This window comes from Micropterus dolomieu, linkage group LG01 (genome assembly GCF_021292245.1).
Source record: "Micropterus dolomieu isolate WLL.071019.BEF.003 ecotype Adirondacks linkage group LG01, ASM2129224v1, whole genome shotgun sequence".
NCBI lineage: Eukaryota > Metazoa > Chordata > Actinopteri > Centrarchiformes > Centrarchidae > Micropterus > Micropterus dolomieu.
In genome coordinates, this window is record NC_060150.1 from 15,553,677 (window position 1) to 15,575,354 (window position 21,678).

Here is a 21,678-nt window from a genome sequence, read left to right on the forward strand (position 1 = left end):
ACTTATTTTTAATGATAAGGTTTTGGTGTTATTAAGTGGTCAAATTGTTTCCTTAATTTCTTTTGAGTATAATCACCTTATTTCACTTAAGTCAGAAGAAATTACACATAGCAATTGTAGTTTCAACAAACTTTATTGTAATCAGTACCAACTACACATTACAGCTGCTATATTTTGCTCAACAACTTATATACATTGCCTTCAGACAGTTTACTTTTTAGATACATTACCTTCAGACTGGCTTTCAGACCATCTAGCTTAAGGAATATCTTTTGAAACTTTTCAAAAGTGTTTTTCAGTTCTTTGGATATGGCTTTGCAGTGCATATATCAGCCCTATTAGAAAGGCACAAGCTCTGGGTACATCCAGGTCTTTCAGGACTTCTGTTCCATCAATCACAATCGTTGCACTGGCTGGCTTCAACGGTAATATCCCCACCACCATCCTGGCATAAGTAATGTCAGAATAAACGTCAGTGTCTTAAGTTATCATTTTTAAAAATGAGAGTAACACAAATTATAGTGTGTCTGAAATTAAAGAACCATTGTGTAGGATTTAGGAGCATCTAGCAATGAAATTGCAGATTGCAACTAACTGAAAACAACTTGTCCTTCCACGCGTGTAGGAGCGACTGTGGTGGCTGCAAATTTTTTGAAAAATTATATTCCATCCGAATATCATATTCCTTTTCTGTCATACTCCGCAAACACAGCATCCTAAATCTTACACACTGGACCTTTAAGTGCCTGATTTACTTACCAACTGTTCTTTGAAGAGATCCTCTTCCTTTTCTCAAAGATACACAACTAAGCCTCTCTCCTCCTTTCCAAAGAATCATCCTATTAATAAGAAAAACTATTTTAAAGTGCTCCTCCATGAGGATTGAAAAATTTCTAAAGGATGAGGTTTATGATGCCTGTGCTGTTTCAAATAATACAGTGATCATTTTAAAGAAAGCCATTATAACTAGAATGTTGTAATGCCAAATAATACAAGATGATTCAAATGTTCAAACTTACAGATAACTAGCACACACGGCAAACGCACATGTTGTAACAATGGCGTTTCTAAAATGTGGTGCCATCTTTACAGCCCACCTTTGCACAGTGCTGAATCCACTGAATAAAACTAAACAAAAACTGTGGCTCAATTAACCAGTTTAAACCTCATTAAAATATGACAGCTTAAACATGAACATTCAAAAATGTAAATATGAAATACGTGGCGTAACCTGCCCTGCGATGGACTGGCGACCTGTCCAGGGTGTACCCTGCCTTTCGCCCGATGTCAGCTGGGATTGGCTCCAGCCCCCCGCGACCCTGTACGCAGGATAAGCGGTTGAGGATGGATGGATGGATGGATGGATGGATAGTGGCGTAACCTATATTGTTTAATCATGAATGTAAATCGGCACCCCCAATGGTTGATGCAGACTAAACCTGCATCAATGTAAATTCTTGTCTATTTTAAATTAAGAGCAAGCTAAATGCGTATTTGCTAACATTTGCAGTGTTACAACCAATGCTGGTTCAGTGCCAATCAAGATCATTCAGCTGCCTTTGAGAAAAAAAACACAAAGACAACTGGGACTTAACTAGTAGGAGCTTGCTAAAACTCTACCATCTTTAACAAATTAGTTTAGGACAATAATTCAAATTTCAGCATTGTGAAAATACTTTTTTTTGCCATGTAGACAGTTATTGATGTTAGCTATTGCTTGATAAAACAAGTAAAAAATAATACTCACCAGGTAGCCCAACTTTAAATCATGAAACCAAAGTTGCTTTCTCCCACACTTCTGTCTTGATTGTTGCAGGCTTGGTCTGGCGGCAAAACAAGTCCAGACAAGTTCTGCGTCGTAACTTACTCATGATTTTAAAGGATGCCCAATAGATATATGAGTAGCCCTAACTTAATGTTACCGCAAAATGCCAACTAGCTGATCGTCCTGGGATACACGTGTCCCAACCGATGCATTTCTGAAATCATCCACTTGTCTTCAGATGTGAGTTAGTAAAATACACAGACTTTATTCTACAGATGTCCACAATCTTTCTTTGCTGGATAATCAGATACAACTCAGGACACGGTATAAAAACCGTGTGACTCCACAGCTAGTTTCTTCTTCTTTTTCTGGTTTAACAGCTAACAACGAGAAGCTGAGAGCCTCCCTTAAAGTAACGGTACTCAATTACCAGAACAATCATAATGTAACAGCCTGCTCTACACCAATAACAGTAAAATTAAATAACTAAGTCAAATGCAATGCGAAACATATTTATCCTTTATGATTAATTAACTTTTAAATATTTCTCTATTTTAATATATTTTTCAAGTTCTAACTCAAAATATACATCTCACATAGTAAAACAAAAAACTATGAGAAAAATTATAAGCTCACTTGCCGCATACATAACCGAGCCCTAATTGTTTTCTAGACTTAGAAACATTACCAATTGAATGTTTGAAGGTTCTCCTCATCCAGACTGCTCCAACAAAATTGGTCCCATTATCAGAACACAGCTCTATGACCAGACCTATTCTTGCAATGAACCGGCGAAGAGTGTTAATGAAGGAGTCCGTGTCCAGGCATGCCGCTACCTCTAAGTGGACAGCTCGAATAGCTAAGCAGGTGAACATGACACCATACCTCTTCACAGTAGTTCTTCCATGTTTGACTTCCACTCCAGTTCTAGTGATGGGCGGTTCATCTGGCAAGACTCTGTTCAGTGGTAGGTCTGCCATCTGTTGTCGTCCAGCAACACCATGTAGTCGCCGACACACAAGGCACTTGGACAGGACCCTTTTGATTGTTGCACTGGCTCTGGGGATCCAGTATTTTAGATGCAACTTAGATAGAACATGGTTGCACCCACTATGACCTTGGCTTGCGCCTTGCTGCCATCCTTTATATCTCCAAACAATGGGTGTAGCGCCACTTTAGCCTGTGTGTTGACAAACGTCACACGGTCTTTAAACTTTGGTCTCCAAGCTTGTTTCTCTTGAATATCAAAGACGATGATCCTCCACTTTTCCCTCAACTTGTATGGAAGCTTATTAACAATGCCGCTCATGTTGGTCACGTTATCCAACTTCTCCACATATTCCATGTCTGTCATTGCATTGCTACAGCTGGTGAGGAAAAGGGCAAGTGCAGTGAGAGCTTCACCGTCATCCGCCTTGATTGTAGGCCAACTTAAAGCCTTGTTTATGTATGCTACAGAGATCCTGTATTCGTTTCCAAAAGACTAAGAGATTTTTTGCCTCGCAGTAACCCTGGTCTGGATCCATATGTATACAACTCCTTATTAACTCTCTTGGCTGTCCACTCGTGTATTGCTACATAAAGTAGAGACGATCCTTGCTGCTCTCTGTTTTACTCTCCAATCCATGCATAAACGCTCTGATAAAGAGTTTGTATTCCAAAGGATTTCCTTTGAAGACGGGAATGTTCTGAGGTGGCAGAGTAGAAAGTCTTTGGTGTTTTATCCATTTTTTCTGTAATATCATTTTGACCTTGCATTACAGTGAACAAAGTCTCTGGACTTGCTGAAGCTTGGGCACAACTGCTAATTGAAGAACCATCATCACCAACATCACCTGTGGCTGAGTGACTGGGCTGAGCAGTGTTATTAGAGAGTGGCGGCATTGGATTATGTGCCATTCTTGTGTTCCTATGATGCCCGCTGACAGTGGTATGGCTAGCCACAAGTGAGACGGGCCTTCGATTACTATGTCTTTCCTTTACCACAGTTGGTTGATTCTCAGGTGACTCAGAGCATTCATCATTATTTTGTGAAGCGTATGATCCCTCAAACTTCTGCAACACCTTCAGTTTAGCATCTGTAGCAGCTAAAGCAGACAGAATCTCAAGCTCTTCCCTTTCAGCCTTAAGCCTAGCTTCTTGCTCCTCCAAAGCCTGTCTTTGCTTCAGTGCTGCTGCTTGTGTCATAAGTGCAGCCTTTTCCAATTCTGCTTTCAAGCGTGCAGACTAAGCAGACGTTGCTAAGGAATTACCAGAACTTGCCTTAGACCTTTTGGATGTCCTAGACGCTGCTACTGATACGCTGTCTGAAGGGAGAACATTTTCATTGACTTTCCTTGCTTCCTCCGTACGTCCATGGACATCTCTCAGCCATGTATCAACTTGCTCAACGAAATCACTGAATAATTTTGCCTTTGGTTCAAACCAATACTGCTGGTCATTGTTCTTATCTTCTTCTGACATAATCTGCAGAAAAAGCTGCTTTACAGAGATATTCAACTCACAAAACTCTCCTAAGAGCTGATTGAACTCAATGGCCAAATTGGTCTTGACCACCTCTAGATTGCCATCATCATCCATCAAATGAAGCATCTCATTGTTTTTCACTGTAAGCTGACCCAATTTAGCTTTCCTTGAAGCTACTTTCTTCTGTAATAAATCTTCCAAAGCTTTGGCTGTAGGCTTCACTGTGGCTGACTCTGTTTCATCCTCCATAACTCCTTGATGTTCACGATAATCCCTTTCCACTTGTTAGCTGCAGTTAACTACCAGCATCTAAAGCTCCAATGTCTCTCAAAATCACAGAGAAAGATAGCCGTTCGAGAGTCATTAGCGGGTAGCTAATGCATATTTCCTTTATTAACCGGCAATTGCAGAGGGTCTGTCATGCACTTACGTGAGCTCCTATACAGGTATTCCAAAATCCAAAGGCTCCAAGTTCAGGGTACCCCCAGGATTCTCAAAGTTAAATTTAGGACTATTTAAGACCTTTTTAATACCACCTAGGATGAAATTTAATACCAATTTCACTGCCGGAAAATCTGTATTAATTTTAAGCCCGAGAAAATTATTTACGAAGTTACCTGAATTTAATAAAACATTTTATTATAATACATTCATATTTAAGACACTATAGCTTGGGGTGTGTTTGTACTTTGATAAGATAAAATGAATCAAGGATGTCACTTTGTGTTACCACAAAATTCCAACTAGCTGATCGTCCTGGGATACACGTGTCCCAACCGATGCATTTCTGAAATCATCCACTTGTCTTCAGATGTGAGTTAGTAAAATACACAGACTTTATTCTACAGATGTCCACAATCTTTCTTTGCTGGATAATCACATTCAACTCAGGACACGGTAAAAAACCGTGTGACTACACAGCTAGTTTCTTCCTCTTTTTCTGGTTTAACAAGGAGAAGCTGAGAGCCTCCCTTAAAGTAATGGTACTCAATTACCAGAACAAGCATAATGTAACAGCCTGCTCTACATCAATAACAGTAAAATTAAATAACTAAGTCAAATGCAATGTGAAACATATTTATCCTTTATGATTAATTGACTTTTAAATATTTCTCTATTTTAATATGTTTTTCAAGTTCTAACTCAAAATATACATCTCACATAGTAAAACAAAAAACTAATATACTAACTATATTTAAAGCTCTTAATTTTTAAGCTGGACTTACTAACCTCATGAATCATTTCTTAGAGTGCATAAGCATTATCAGTATCATCTGGCGTATGTGACTATGATTGTGCAATTACCTGAAAGCTTTGGAAACATCCATGTCAGTGGGCTCATGTCGGAGCTTACACACCTGTGTGACAAAGTCACTGAGGACTCCGAGGGGAACCCTGTGTACTGAAGTCAGCTATTGTTGCAAGTCGAGCTCTTATCTGTTTGTAGGCAAAACATGTCAAGCAGTCCCTAAATAGATATACAACAGGGTACTGATCACCGTTTGATTTGATTTGTTTTTCAGCAACACCCACAGCCATTTAGTCTATGAATTGAGAAATGGAGTCATTCGAGGGGGGACAAAAACTAACAGAGTTGCCAATAAAAAAATAATTTTACTTGCAAATGCAAGTAGGCATGCAAATTTGACTTTATGCTTTTCCTCTGAATTAATTGGCAATGTAGGCTCTTAGCTATAGTTACATTTAAAATATACAAATGACCTGATATATATATAAAATGTGATGTGTGATTGTGTATGGGAATGTAAGAACCTAGAATATTTCTCATGAGGAACATGAAATTGGGCCAATATGATTCATCAATATGCAGAAATAAACCTTTAGTGGGTTTAAGGAGATGGCTCCATGTATGGCATAAGAAAAGAAATTATATAAATGAACCAAATATATTTGAGGAAATTTGGGACCCCTTCCTGTATTTCGTTAAAACTTTGAGTAAAACAATCATATCACCGGAAAAGAATGATTTGAAGATTTGAAGAAATCAGTTACAATTTAAGATAATTCTTGAACTTGGAAATAATTCCCCCGAATCAAGGTCCCCTTCCTTGCTTTCTCCAGGGCCTTCAACCTTCACCAGCAGATGGAGTTTGCTTCGTTGTGATGGGTTGGTAACTGGGCCTCTGAAGCTGTACTAAAGTCAACATGGATGTGAAAACTTAAAATGGATAAAAGTATAACAGCTGCAGAGTTCACATGTCAATCTCCATCTCCATGACAACTCAGTAAACTCTATCACCTGAAGGAAGCACTAGTAAGGGGACCTTGTAGGACAGGAGATGCTTTTTTGTGGTTTGTTTTTCATTATCCAGCCCTTATTTTTATTTCTCACTATAGGATTATTTCTTAGTACTTCACTTAGCCGATTTTTCTCTGGTGGGGATGTTTTTTTGTCTTTATTTTGTGCCTTATTTATGTTTAGAATACACCTACTGCAATAGTGTCGTGTGGTGACACTTCCGCAGCAACAGGTGGCAGTAGAGCTCCAGCTAACGCTACAATAAACTCAGGAAAATATAAAGACGAAGAAGACTTACCATCAACAGTGCATCCCTTGCAGAGGTACAGCTATGCTATCTGTCGATGTTTGAATTGTACTGCTGTATCCTAATTCTTAACTTTGAATAGAAATTATATATTTGGTATCTATCATGTATTATATTATGCGTTTACGACACTAGCTGTACAAACGAGTGTTAGCCGTTAGCTTTAGCGGTGACGCTAGGCTAACTAGAAGCTACAGCGAGCTAAACTCTTTAGTCTGTGTGTGGGTGTGTGTAGCCCTACAAAACAGTTTTCCGTGTTACGTGGCTTTATATTCTGTTATAAAATTGATGGCTCGCTATTTTTAGCCGTCCTTCTATCCCACCCGGTCGGTCTAACTGCTGCGCCTTATATTGCCTCGTGTCTCTGCAGATTATTTTTTATCTGGCCCAGATAACGTTGTAGAGCAGCGCAGCAGTAACAAAGCGGGGAAAATGGACACAAGAGCCTGGAGGAATCCGTATCATGACTACAGTGGGAGCCCTGCGTCCACACAGACGTTGTTTGACTCTCAAGGAAAGGTAATGTATGAATGTAAATGTATAAAAATGAATGAATAAATAAATAAATATATAAAAATAAAGGTTGAAGTGTATGTGTGTTCATGTGCTTCATGTAAATTTCATAATTGTAATGTTTCTGTACCTTCAGCTCACATCAGAGTTTGCCCAGCGACTGAGCAGCAAGATCAGTGAGCTTTTGGCTGTTATGGAAAATGGGCTGAAGTCTGCTGATCCAAGAGATTGCACCATTTACACTGGCTGGGCAGGTGATGACACCATCACACATCTGATTTAAATAACTTCATATGATCTGATTGAATTGTATTGATCTGACTAATTGGCAACTTAATGTCAAGAAGTAAAGCTGATGATACACAGGGCAACTTTTTGAGCAATGTTGCTGGAGGCAAGTCCGACTATGTTTTAAACGGATAGCGGCGGCGCGGGGCAGGTGGTGGAGTGGTGGGGGAAGGGGATTACGGTAGTAATCTTTACTCATTACCACTGATGGCAGCGTTGCCCAGCACGATTGCTCTAAAAGTTGCTCCGTGTATCATCAGCTTAAGGCTCCACATGTGAGTGTGATGCTCCTTGGAGACACCCCAAGCCCCCCTTTCACACAGACTTTGCAGTATAAGTAAATTCATTTTTGACTTTGATAACCAACAGTCAGTTAATATGCATTCCTATATTTCATTTATAATCATGGACCAATAAATCTAGAAAGTTTTGAAAATATTTGAATTTTAAGGGCTGGAACCAGAGAATCTTTGACAATTTTGTAAAAGGATTTGATCCATAATTAAAATAGCTACGTTTCCTCTTGGATGATTAAGCGACTTATTGTTTCACTTCCACTTTGATTTCAGAATATTTGGGTTTCTATCGATACGTTTTTATTCTCAAGGGTTGCAGATGTGATTAAGATTAGATTAGATCATGCTGTAGTTTACCATATGTGCAGCCTTCCTTCAGTTTTTAAACAGGAAACATGTCTAGGTTAGTTTCCAAAGTTTACAACAATAAAATATATCTGTCTGACTTTCAACAGGTATTGCTCTGCTCTACTTGCACCTCCACAATGTGTTCAAGGACCCCTCCTTACTTCAGAAAGCACTAGAATATGTCAACCACAGTCTGAAGTGTTTGACCCGACGTCATGACGTCACCTTCCTATGTGGGGATGCCGGGCCCCTGGCTATAGCTGCTGCGGTCTACCATCGCCTGCAGAGGGTGCAAGAGACTGACGAGTGCATCAGCAGGTATTTAGAATACTTAGTTATGCCTCATTAAGTTTTTAGGTGTTTGTTTAGATAAGTGTATGCCTTATGGTTTCTCAAATACGTAATTTCCTACTTTGTTACTTTTCTGCTTCTTAACATATTGGACATTGCATGAAGGAAATGGCACTTCGTTCCAGGACATTCCACCTGTCCTTCTCTCCGTAGTTTGCATCTTATCGTGCTTCTCTTTCCCTCTGTATATTTGTTTATTTCTGCTGTTTGTGTGAACGCTGTTGTACTCTTGTGTGTTTGTGTGGCTTGTCCTCTCTTCAGCTGTCTATGGTGGAGATGAGGTGGTGTGGCTCAGATATCACTTAGGTGGCCCAGTAACTATAACTACAAGTTGGGATTTACATGTTCCCAGGCCAGGACTCTTATTAAACGTGTAAACTTGGAAAAGATCTGATGATGTGGACCAGAGATAGCACAGGTACTAAATGTGAAACGTCTAAACATGGTTAACATCACAAAGGTCTGTAGACCAGTAGACCCAGTTCTAAAAGGACACAGTTCCAACATTTCTCAAAACCCGAAAATCAATAAGCTTATTGATTCTGCTATAGAGACTAGCGGGTCCTATAATGTAATTATGTCTTGAGCGTCAAATCTGACTTAACTTGAAATGCGATGGATAAGAAAACTAATGTTTGTTTATTGGTGGCACCAAAACGCGGTATTAAAATGGGCCCAGGACTGTTCAATATCAGCCTCTGCTGCTCTCTGTCGCGCACACACACAGCGCCCTGCAGAGATAGACGCAGACGCCGTTCCGTCGCTGAAGTTAAGGTACCTCCAAACTATTTGAGTTGCCAACAGCTATGCTCGTTATGTGCAATAAAACCTTTGTGAGTAAAAAGACAATACTTTATCAGTACACCTGTTTGTAAGGGAAACATGTAGAAAGAGTTCATTTTAAACTGCTCTATCCTCAGTCTGTCATCCTATATGTTATATAAAAGCACAACTAACGTTAGCTTGGCAATTAGCCAAATACAAAGCTATTAAATAAATATTAAATTTTAATCCTGTATCCTGTAATTAATTTTAAAACAACCACACAGCTATGCACACAAGATTATGTTTATTTATTGCAAGTCATATGTCACCTCAATATATAACAACGAAATCGCACATTGAATATTTTCCTCATATCGTGCAGGCCTACCTCATGCCCGTTGGGTCTGGTCCTACCAAATAATAGTAAAGTGTCGATAGTGGTATCGATAAAGAATCGGATCGTTAAGCAGTCTCAATAAGGTTATTAATATCAATAAAAATGAATGATCCCCATCCCTAAGGAGGAGTATGTTAAAGTACAGAGCCTGTAAATGGCAAAAAAAATACCTTTAAAATTGCACAATCAATTCAAAATGGCTGACTTCCTGTTTAGGAAATGGCTCCATGAGGCTTTTTGTAAAGTTTAGAAATGATACATCTGCTTCCCAAATTTTGTACATCTAGGTGAAACGTACAACGGGGGCCACTTTTATACGGGAGCTATCGAGAAATTAATCACACCCATCCCCCAAAACAAATCAGACAATGCAGTACACCCTTTGTGATGTGTGGGACAAATTCTATCAGTTTTCAGCATCTGTTGTTGAAAACCCACAAACTTCACAATATAACGTCATCAAGGTCTTAAGGCTTTCCCCTCGGGGATCAATAAAGTATTTCTGATTCTGAGAAGCATATCAAAGTATAAAACATGTACTTTCCTGTTGCCAGTATTTGGTGCTATGACTGTTTATCCACATGTCTTCAGGTAGCGACTCTTAACATATGAAGTTTGGGGCAGCCCTTCGGCGAAAACTCACAGGTTTTACAATATGGCATCATCAAGGTCGTAAGCTTTTTCTGAGACAGTTTTGAGACTTGCCGGATCGACCTGCTAAAGCCTCAAATATACTTTAAAGTGTACGCGGTATACTTCTGTTTATACTTTCGGAAGTCAGCTGGGTGGACTCCTTTCACACATGCGCAGTAGAGCAGTTGGTGCCCTGGTAGTGTAGTGGGTGCGCGCACAGCTCCACCTGGTCACAAAAAACGGGAGGCACATGGATGTCTGCACAGAGCCTATGGGGCACCCTTTGATTTTTTTTTGTCACACGGATCCTTGCGGTCCCTTGTGAAGGTAGAAAGTCTTAACATTTGCGGGAGGAAAACATCATCATCATCATCAAGTATAAAACATGTAATTTCTTGTTGCCAGTAGGTGGCACTGTGACTAAGACTGAATAATAGGTGCGTTTAATGCACAGTGCTGGACCTAACACATAGTTGCTTTTCTCCGGCTGCACAAAGTTGGAACCACCTTTTGCCTGAGTTGCAAGATCAGTCATTGTCCTAAGCTCACGCACTCTACACGAGGTAGAATGTGTCCCACTTGACACATTCTACCTCTGAATTGTGATCACATTCATTATAAAATTCATTGTACACATTTATAGGTCATAAATACTTATTTGGTGCGATACTCGGTCATGGCAAAAGGTCATCCTAACTCACGGATTCTGTGTTTCTTCTGCCACTACTTTCCCAGACTGCTTCAGTATCACCAGACTGTGGTGAAAGGTTCAGGCGGGCTGCCTGACGAGCTGCTCTATGGGCGGATGGGCTACCTCTACGCCCTCGTCTTTGTCAACCAGCAGCTCGGGCAAGACAGGATCCCACTGCAGTACATCCAGCAGGTGGGTCAGAGACAGGGCACAGTCTGACAAAATCACTGTGATTTGAAGTGGTACAGAAGGATTTTTTTTTTTTTTGTCCAGGACAGGCTGACTGATCATCCATGACTTCTTAGACAGTGTTCTTCTTAATGGTACATACGACAGCAACCATAGGCCAAGAGGAAATTTAACCTAATTGGATAAAAGGGTTGAGAATTTTAACTTCTAGGTTACTGCCATCAACAATCTTGACTTGCCATTTGGCTCTTATTTGCTCACTCTTGCACCTATTGATGTCTAATTGGTCTAATTTATCTCCATTGATGTTTTTCAATTCTACAGATTAGGTGTGTTTGTGAGCCGGGATGTGTTATTTCCTTCCTCAGATCAGTGAGGCTGTGCTCGTTTCAGGCGAGCACCTCAGTAGGAAGTTCAGGGTCCAGAACCACAGTCCTCTGATGTACGAGTGGTACCAGGAGCAGTACATTGGCGCCGCCCACGGCTTGGCTGGAATCTACTACTTCCTCATGCAGGTAGTCTTGAGCTTAAGATAGACCATATTAGGAAGCTTTAGGAGCTATTTTATAAAACTAGATAAATACGGTAATGAGATGTAATACATGAAATCAGAAATAGCTTATTATGCCAAAAATAAATTCAATAATACATACACGTAATTAACAAATGAGTTATCCACAAATTGGTATGGTGTCCTACATCATTTTGAGGTTGTCTAAGGCTGCAAGTAACGATAATTTTTACTATTGATTATCTGAAAAGTATATCAGAAATACTGAAAAATGGCCGTCACAAGTTGCCAGAGCCCAACGTGAAATTTTAAAATAGCTTTATTTTGTCCAACCAACGCTCCAAAAGCTAAATATATTCAATTTACGTTATGTAAAACAAAGAAAGGAAAGCAAATTCTCACCTTTGAGAAGCCAGAACCAGAGAATATTTGGTATTGTTGCCTGCACTATTTTTATTTCCTGTTTTATTTATTTAGGACAGCACACATTAATCAACATTACTGTAAATGTGCCAGTGTTGGCCTACTGACTAGTTTTCAACTGCAGTCCTTCGGCGAGATGTTTTGGAACCTTTAAAATACTACTACTTCAAGTAACTCTATTACTAAAACTGTTGATGGTAAATTTATTAAATGACTAATCACCTGTTTGTTTTACAAGCACTCTGCTGCAGAAGTTAGTCTGTCAGTTGCCAGACTATACTGAAGTTGCCACCTGTTACCTCTTCATCCTCCATTGTCTGATCTCTCCCTCGCAGCCGGGCTTCGTCTGTGTGGAGGAGTATGTACACCGGCTGGTGAAGCCCAGCGTGGACCACGTCTGTCGTCTCAAGTTCCCCACAGGAAACTACCCTGCCTGTATCGGGGACGACCGAGACCTGTTGGTGCACTGGTGCCACGGATCCCCAGGAGTGATCTACATGCTCCTGCAGGCATACAGGGTAAACTCTGAGGAGGCAAACTAAGTTATTTTGAAAACTGGATAAATTCACTATATACTATAGTAGTTACAAAAGGTATTTCATGAAGTCCAGTCTTTTAGAGAATAAATGGTTCATATAAAGAGTCCTAGTGCCATCTTGTGGTGAAGTTTAGTCTATCTATGATTTAATCTCGGATAGTGTCGAATGTATTTGTTTCATCAAGTGATTCATATGAATATAGTGAATGGGAAAGCCTCCGCAGCTTTCTTTTTGTTCTATTTCCTGTTTGATAATAATGGTAAAATGTGAGAACATTATATTATTTTAATGACAACAAATGTTTTTCTTCTTGTCAGGTGTTACTAAAACAGCATATTATTAAGGACAACATTTATTTAAAAATTATTTGTTATTGTTATTTGTTATTATTATTTGTATTTATTTATAATTATGTATATTGTCTGATATTTCCTAGCTCATCTTGTTACCTTTGGTAAGTGAATGGGTTGCATTTATACTGTAGCACAAGGGTTTCTCTTAAGTTATAACCTAGACTTTGCCAATGTCACCGTATGCAAAATATCAATTCTTAACATTTTAATTTCACTTCTTCTCCTCTACTTTGTCCCAGGCCTTCGGAGTACCTCAGTACCTGGAAGACGCCCTGCAGTGTGGAGAGGTGGTGTGGCATTGTGGTTTGCTGAAGAAGGGCTACGGGCTGTGTCACGGTGCGGCGGGTAACGCCTACGCCTTCCTGGCCCTCTACCGGCAAACGCAGGACCCCAAGCACCTTTACAGGGCCTGCATGGTGAGAGCGCATTAAAGAGATGTCATAATGCAATTAGTACACAACACTCACACAGTGCAGTAGCCATTTGGGTGATCAAACAACTGCATATATTAATTGTGGCACTCCTGCAGTGCATCCATCTTAATTAGTGCCCAAATACTTAATTATTGCCTCAACATTTTAACAGTGATTGAATTATATTTAGGAGTTATTTTTCTTATCTGGTAAATTCATGTTTTAACCTTTTTTTTAAATGTATTAATGAAAGTGCATCAGTTTAATGAAACATACAGAAGGCATGCCCCCTTTGTTATCACTTCCGCCAGGAAATGACCACATTTTCTCCCACATAAATACATTTTTGAAGGGATTGAAAACTATATATATCCTCTTGAAAAATATATAATAAATCAAAATAGAAGTATTTCTGTACTGGTCTAGGAATTTGAATACCTTTTCAACTAAAAATATAAGCTGATATGTAATGTTGTGTTTCTTTCTAGTATAATGCCATAACACATAGAAGAGGTGTTTGTTTGAGGCTTCATAATGTGTCTTCCCTTGGTGCCTCTGACTTTGATGCAAGATGTGAAAGTCATATTAAAGTTAGCGCAAAGCACAACCACTCATAGCGCAGTTGGCCGCTCGCCAGCGGCATGTGAGAGGCAGGGCCTTTTATGTCTATTGACAATAGGTTGGTAGCTGTCTGTGCGAGTCGCCGTCAAAGCCGGCCGACCAGGGCTGGTAGCGAGCACTCTTTGGATGCGCTCCAGGTGGCACGAGTCCCACGCGTACTTTCATTAATATGAATCTATTCATAGAGGATGGAAATAGACTCTTCAGATGTCTCGCCTAAGCTGTGTTACATGCTCCCAGCGCAACGGAGTGACATAGTGGTCATAATCCGATACCTCGACAGATGCTAGGATTTCACTGAGAGGGGCATAATCTTTTAGCGGTTGTTGACATTGCTCACTATTCTCTCGAGACGCTTCCTCTACAGTCCACTATCGTGATAGGATGTTATTACGACTGTTTTCTTTGCCTCTGCAGTTTGCAGACTGGTGCATGAACTACGGCAAACATGGATGCCGAACGCCAGACACTCCTTTCTCCCTTTTTGAAGGTAATATTTGATGACATGTCCCACCTATTATACCCTGTGTTTGCCATCATTTGTCATCATGATATTTGAGACTTTTACAGCCGGCACATTCCATAATTTCACACTTGTATGAGATGAACTGATTCACATTGTACAATTGTACTGGATCATATCGTTCCGTTCTCCACCACTGTAGCTGCAAACTCACCGTTTCCCTCTCTTCCTACAGGCATGGCGGGCACCATCTACTTCTTGGCTGACCTTCTGCAGCCAATGAAAGCAAGGTTCCCAGCCTTTGAGGTGTAAACGTTTCTCCACAGGTAGTCCTCCCAACCCACATTGTGGAAAATAGAACAAGAAGAAGACCCACACTCTCTGTCGCTCTCACTGCATGAAAACACTTCATTTCATCTCAATAAATGAAATTCTGGGACTGACTTTGACTCCCACTTCACACATTGTGCCATGTGTTCCCTGCTCTTCTCTTCTGGGAACTTTACATGTTATTAACAGAATCGATCCTATACTCACATCTCAACTACATAATTATCTCAAAGATATGTCAAAGGTGAGAGCCTCTCTAGCTTTTGGTGTATAATTAAACTCTTGCTTTATTAATTTCGGCTGTTGCTCAGATTGTGATGTCTTTGAGGGTTTAAGCAAAAAGGAAGGAAACTAATTTTCAATTTGTCAAAACTTAAAATTAAATTGTGGGGAAACTAACTGGTGTTTTGTTAACACTTAAGAACTGTATATTTCTATTATGTCAGTTTGATATGTAAAAAAGAAAAAAAAAAAGGAAATGGATGCTTTAGTTTGCTATTCTGTTTGCTGTTGACGTTTCTCTGAAAAAGAAAAGCTAGAGTACAAGCTGTGTCATGTGTTAAGGGGTTAACCCTTAAAGTGTAAACTGTTTGCCTGTCCTTTGCACTGTCTGAGCAATAAACCTTGTGTCTTTTTACAGCTGTTGCTGTAGTGAATGTCAGTACCTCCTGCTCGTGTTTTGGGTGTAATGATGCAGCTGCAAAGAAAAGCCACAAGACGGCAGCAGAGACCTGGCAACTTGTGAATCAGTATCAGACAATAGACCTCCACCAAATGAAATACATTCATTGTCAACAAAGGAGACTGCCTTGAAGCTTGGTCACCTCATGAATAAGTTATTTGACAGTCAAATGTTATGCTAATCAGGTTGAATTTTCCATATTCATTGGATATGGATACAGCATGCAAGCGGTCTAAAAATGTCCATTGTGTGAGCTGTAAACACTGAGTTTTATGGCATTTAGCTCGCTAATGAAACCACATATTATAGTGATAAGTGTCTAAAATCCTCTGTCCCTCCTCCATGGGTCCCTTGGCTCAACTGTCTCTATTCCAAATAAGGCTCACGTAACACTCCTGAAAACCAAGCGGCGACACAATACCGCTGCTCTTTTTTTAACCTCCAGCCTATGCTTCTTTATGGCCTGATGCCAGCTTTGGTCTTAGATGGGAGGTTGGGGGGGAGGGGGTCGGGAGGTTGTTACTACACCAGAGAGTCTTGAGGAGCAGGAGCGTTCGTTTACTCCACCCCCATCGCCACAGAGAAACCAAACACCTCCAGCAGGAATGGGAGTAAAAATAGAGGTCATCTGTCCCGAGGCGTGGTCTCCTGGACACGTCTCTCACTGTGGTTCACTCGGTCTCACAAATGTCCTCTGGCTACTTCAGCTGCGGGACATAACCGTTGTGTGTTACAGAGCTGATGACAAGTTGGTGCAGTCTGGCAGCATGCTTACAGCAGCCGTTCACACTGTTAGTGAATTATCTAACCCTGTGCACTTTGTCTCTGTGTCTATGTGCACTTGCTCTTCCTCTCAGCTGTGTCTTTTTGTCCTTGGGAGCAAACGTGGATGGAGAAGGGAAAAAGTTTAATTCCAAACCCACATGCTAAAAATTTGACACTACTTCACAAAAAATATGTTCTAATGATGTACGACGTTTGCATTTATGATGTATTGGTGGATTTCCAAGCAGCTAAAGATTTTTGGTTCATAAAAGACCACAGCTGCACAAAATACCGTCAGGAAATCACTTGCAAAGACTTGAGCTGGTTGTAACACTACAGAGTTAAAGCTGACAATTGATTACTCATGGAAATTGTGCAGCAATTATAGAATTTTAGGAGTGTAACTGCCCTTAATTCATACATTTAGTATAATTTTAATAAGCCATTGGAGGCTTGTGGGAACTGCAGAGCTCAGTATTTGGGACGCAGACTGCATCTCATACAGAGTACTTTACCCTTCAATGCAGGGAAAATTCACGGGTCAGCATATGAATCTATGCACAGATTAAACGATATGACTGTTTAATGACATTTTTCAGTTTAAACAAATTTAAAAATATAAAGAGAAGCAGCCTCTCAGTTATAACAAACAAAATGGAGCATACAGTGAATCCAATGCAGATGCTAAACACAGTGTAATATCTTCATTCGTAAGAACCAATGAAAATGTTTACCTTCACCTCATTTACAAAACTACATAATCATCTTTGAAACTACTAATAACTTTGTTTTAATACATTTATACATGCTCCAGTTGATATTGACGAAACAATGTCAACAGTAGTAAGAGGGTCTTAAGTTGGGTTTGTTTAGTCAAATAACTGTTTTCATATTTAAGAACTGACTCATTGAGTAATCAAGAATCAGATCGGGACTTTAACTAAAACAAACTTTATTTGGTCTTGTGAAAGTAAATATACTGTGCGAAAAGTTTGTACATTTTCGGCCTTTTTCTGTTTCTGCATGAGACTGTCTTCAAGACTATGTCCATCAGACACTTTATGGCAATGTTTTGTTTTATGCATCTACTGCATTAAGAATAGATTCCTTCTGATGTGGCCATCAGCACCATGGATAGCTCTGATGGAGATGGAAATGTTAGGGGAGCAGGTGATTTAACCTCCATAGGTGAGGCAGTTAAGTCTTCACTTATGGCTAACTTAATCTGTTAGGATCATGTTATAACCTAAATTTCACCACAGTGTGATTGTCTTTTCATTCTGCTGCATATAGTGTATATCCAAGACATTTTGGTCAGGCAAGTGAAGCTTGCATTATAGTGCTCAATTCAGCTACAGAACGTTTTAAGGACAGGTGCATTGACAGGTAACATCAATAAACATCATAGTCATAGTAAGTAAATTCAGTAAACTGACACTGACTTTTTTTTTTTTAAAACCCTGCTCAAATGGAATCAACTTTTGAAACTGTTTTTGCCCTGCTGTTATTTCACCATAAGAGGAGGAGAGGAGTCTCTGTTTAAAAATACCACCTTGTAAACGAGCTCTCTGGACTTGGAGCCCCTTCTGAAGTGGGCCAATAGGTAGCTGAGTTTTCTGCATTTCCACTGACGGTTCAATTGTATATCTCTTTCAGACGTTTAGATGTCGAGTCAATGAAAGCATTTTCTCTTCATAGAAATACGTTTTTAAAAAAACTGTTACAACAGAGACACAAGACAAGAGTCTTGTCAGTTATTTTGCCTTCTAAAAATAGCCCTTTCCCCTTCTAAAGGCCTACTCCCCGCACAGCTCTCCTTTCCGTTTGCCCTAAGAAAGTTAAAGATGTTCCAGCATGTCATCTGATCCGCCCTATTAGCATACGTGACATCACATGCCCGGGATAAATAAGAGGGGGGCTTTGACCATGGCTCAGGACCACTCTGTCTTGGGACTTCAGCTTCTCTTCTCCTTTCTTTCCTGCAGCTCCAGGTCTCCAAAATGGTGTGTACAAAATTGTGTTTCGGACTCTCTGGGTGGGGCGGTTCTGCAGGAGTTACTTTTTTTTTCTACCAGGGACAATTGTTTGTGGCATGGGTGTGGATACCATCTCTCCAAAATAAGCCCAACATATTTGGGACTGTTTTGGCATCACTGAAATTGTGCTAGGGAAGAGAAATCAAGACTTCTTGATACTGCTTTGAAAAGAAAATTGTGAAAAGAAATCAAGCTTGAGCGGTCTTGGACCACTGTCTTGAAATACATCCACATTTATATGGTTAATGTAGGCTTAAATACGAGGATATAATTTCACCATCCACCACATGTATTTACAGTTACAGCAAAATTGAGCATTCTTAGGAAATCTTGCATAAACTGGATTTTGTCTGTGCTGTTTTATATACTCATAAATCATTTGTTTTCATTAATTTCTCTGTGTCCTGTGTGTTTGTAAATGTACCTTTTTGTTTGTTTGTGTGTGCGTTTTTCTGTATTTCTATGTGACAGACTGAGTTCACACCAGACCAGATTGAGGGTAAGTGAAGAAACACGCAGGGTGACATTTACTTGCAACATTACCAGCAGGAGAGAGTATGCCCTCCAAAAATTTTCTTCCATTCTGCCATTTTGTAGCCAGAGATTTTGCTGCATTTGTCACACTAAACAAACTTGAGAGAGTAGCTACAGGCTAGTAAGTTCCAGATCGAAGACCACCATAGGACATGCCGTTCCACCGGACTGCAGTTGTCAAGGAAGATTTGAGTTATGTCTATTCTAAGCCAACCTAGCCTTGTCTTACAACCCACAGTGGCCCTCGCACAGCAGAGGTGTAAATCACCAGGTCAAGGTTTAAGAAGCAGGCCCAGTGGCATCCCCTTACACAAGGAATCCAAATTGTAATCCCCTAGCACCATCCCCAACCCTTTTGTTCAGTGCTGAAAGACGTGTCCTCCGTAAACTTTACCCTATGTTTGGTGGAAGGCATTTGTTGTGGCACTTCGAATGGATAGATTTTAATTTAAAGTCTTTTAGTTCCCCCCCCCCCCCATTTTGAATTGGTGTATAATGTTTTTTGTATGGATATTTTTTTGGTTTCTTGTATGTATCTGGAAATGTATCTAGAAGCGATAGTTTAAAATATTCCAATTGGGCATGATAGAAAAGTGCCTCATCAATTGTTTAGATGGCTATTCAATTTGGCAAGTGCTGCTTCTTCACATTCTGGGACATTCATGCTACATGTTGGTCGTCGGGCCATGCAGTGCAAAGTGTTGATTACGCCGCAGTCAGCATTCTTATGTTTAACTCGAGCAGGTCCATGGGGCCATGCCCCTATAAGGTGCGGGTTACTCTGTTGGGGTGTATCAGTTTGCTCGCGATGTCGCCCTAAATTCTTCCCAAATGCAACTGGAGGCAGGAGGGAGTGAGGGGTTGCGGGGTGGGGGCTAGTACAGCTGTTCCCTGCTGCTGCTGCTGCTGCTGCTGCTGCTGCTGCTGTTCGGAAGCCACACAAGACCATTAATCTGCCAAAAAGGTCACTTTGAGACGGCTTCCTGGATTCCTAGAAATAGCTAACCTTTGTTAAAGCCCCAGTCTCGGTACTTTCCTCTTCTCTGCTCGGGTACAGCTGTCGCTCCCACTTAGCTGGGAACAATGCCACAAAGTATGTGGCTTCTGCTGTCCTTGATCCCCCAACACAGTGTGATACCACATAGCTGCCACAGATGACTAAGAACGCTGTAATAGAAATTTACACTTGCAATTTGATTAAGGTCTTCTTCCAAAGCGCCTCATAGGCAGATAGATTTCTAGTGTGGAGACAATTAAGCATCATGAGCACTAGAACTGAGGATTTCAGGAGACTGAGATACAAAATCATGTTTGTTCTTTTTGACCTGTAAATTGTGTCAGTACTTTGTAACTCAAAGTTCTCTCTTGACTCTCCCCTCCTGGCCCAGACTTCAAGGAGGCTTTTGGTCTCTTTGACAGAGTTGGTGACAGCCAGGTGGCCTACAACCAGGTGGCTGACATTATGCGCGCTCTGGGCCAGAACCCCACCAACAAGGACGTTACAAAGATTCTGGGCAACCCAACTGCTGACGGTAAGACCCCAGCGCACGGGTGTGAAATGCAGACAAGCACAGGCATTCTTTGTAAGATACAGAATGTGGTACTTCTTCTCTTGAACGTGACATGGCCTCACTTTATGCTTAGACATAAGCTTGTTGTCGACAGATGGTCAAACTGGCCTTTCTGACTCCAAAACATTGGAGGTTATTGACAGTGTCCTCCATGTCACATTTTTCAACAGACATGGCCAACAAGAGGCTCAACTTCGACGCTTTCCTGCCCATGCTGAAGGAGGTCGACGCCCTCCCGAAGGGAACCTATGATGACTACGTTGAGGGTCTGCGCGTCTTCGACAAGGAGGGCAACGGCACAGTCATGGGCGCTGAGCTGCGTATCGTGCTGTCCACCCTGGGTGAGTCTCAAAGTGGCCTTCTCCCAAATATAGAAGTGTACAAATATAGTTTGCTTAGCATTGCACAAGTGGGCGAGCATGTGCGTGAAATGGAGAGTTCCTGACATGGATCCTTGTGTGTCTACAGGAGAGAAGATGACTGAGCCTGAGATTGATGCCCTCATGGCCGGCCAGGAGGATGAGAACGGCAGTGTGCACTATGAGGGTAAGCTTTGATTTCCCAGCATGCCTTCTCGCCTTTATTTATTTATTTATTTTTGATTAGTACATTATGTCAAATATTTAAACAAATGGGTTTGTCTTTCTCCAGCTTTCGTCAAGCACATCATGTCTGTGTAAGAGGCCAGCAGTGGGAGTGCTGAAGAAACTGTAGCTCACCTACAGACAGCCCAACAGTGTCCAGGACATCTACACTGTGTCAAAGACCAACCAAGGAAAGACAAGGACTATGTACAAGGGATGTTGAAGCAAACCCATCTTGTTGTTTATTTTGTTTTCCTTTCGTCTCAAACCCTCTTATCTCGGGACATCACCATCGCCTCTCTATTGTAGACCCCCTCATCACTTGGCCTCTACTCCCCCCCCCCCGGGGCGCGTCTCCACTCACCACATGGGGTGAGGAACGGGGGAGAAGGGGTGACCGCTCATCAAGTGAGGGTAGACCCCTCCCTTCCCACCGCCACCTCATTCAGTCAAGCCATCGCTGGCCCAGCAAAGCCAAAGGTGCTGGTCGTGGATAGACCGCCAAATGTCTCCCGCTTCCCTGAAAAGTTGTATTTATTGTCACTCTGTTCATTTCAGAATAAACTTTTCCAACGTACATCCCA

The 21,678-nt window shown here is 40.8% G+C and overlaps 2 protein-coding genes and 1 long non-coding RNA gene across 6 annotated transcripts; 2 read left to right on the forward strand and 1 right to left on the reverse strand.

Annotated features, from left to right (window-relative positions):
• Positions 1-207: 207 nt before the first annotated feature.
• Positions 208-1,274, reverse strand: LOC123977143. Of its 3 annotated transcripts, none has more exons than XR_006826541.1 (3): positions 1,232-1,274; positions 760-839; positions 208-445 (listed from the first exon to the last, which is right to left on the reverse strand). It is a non-coding gene; the product is annotated as an uncharacterized LOC123977143 (long non-coding RNA). The 3 variants fall into 3 exon arrangements; XR_006826547.1 differs by having other exon boundaries at positions 1,098-1,232; XR_006826538.1 differs by lacking the exon at positions 1,232-1,274 and adding an exon at positions 1,020-1,221.
• Positions 1,275-6,447: 5,173 nt separating this feature from the next.
• On the forward strand, positions 6,448-15,578 carry lancl1 (LanC antibiotic synthetase component C-like 1 (bacterial)). Of its 2 annotated transcripts, XM_046059662.1 has the most exons (11): positions 6,448-6,544; positions 6,675-6,814; positions 7,169-7,317; positions 7,448-7,565; positions 8,351-8,561; positions 11,125-11,272; positions 11,638-11,784; positions 12,539-12,721; positions 13,335-13,511; positions 14,547-14,619; positions 14,828-15,578. In XM_046059662.1, the coding sequence occupies exons 3-11, from the start codon at positions 7,231-7,233 to the stop codon at positions 14,902-14,904; spliced, it is 1,221 nt and encodes a 406-aa protein (XP_045915618.1). In that variant the 5' UTR covers positions 6,448-6,544; positions 6,675-6,814; positions 7,169-7,230; the 3' UTR covers positions 14,905-15,578. The 2 variants fall into 2 exon arrangements, with proteins under 2 accessions (XP_045915618.1, XP_045915609.1); XM_046059653.1 differs by having other exon boundaries at positions 6,535-6,814.
• A 157-nt stretch (positions 15,579-15,735) lies between these two features.
• mylz3 (myosin, light polypeptide 3, skeletal muscle) lies at positions 15,736-21,678 on the forward strand. Its single transcript, XM_046059672.1, has 6 exons — positions 15,736-18,372; positions 18,877-18,904; positions 20,328-20,471; positions 20,681-20,851; positions 20,979-21,056; positions 21,162-21,678. Exons 1-6 carry the CDS (start codon positions 18,370-18,372, stop codon positions 21,188-21,190), a joined length of 453 nt encoding a protein of 150 aa, XP_045915628.1. The 5' UTR covers positions 15,736-18,369; the 3' UTR covers positions 21,191-21,678.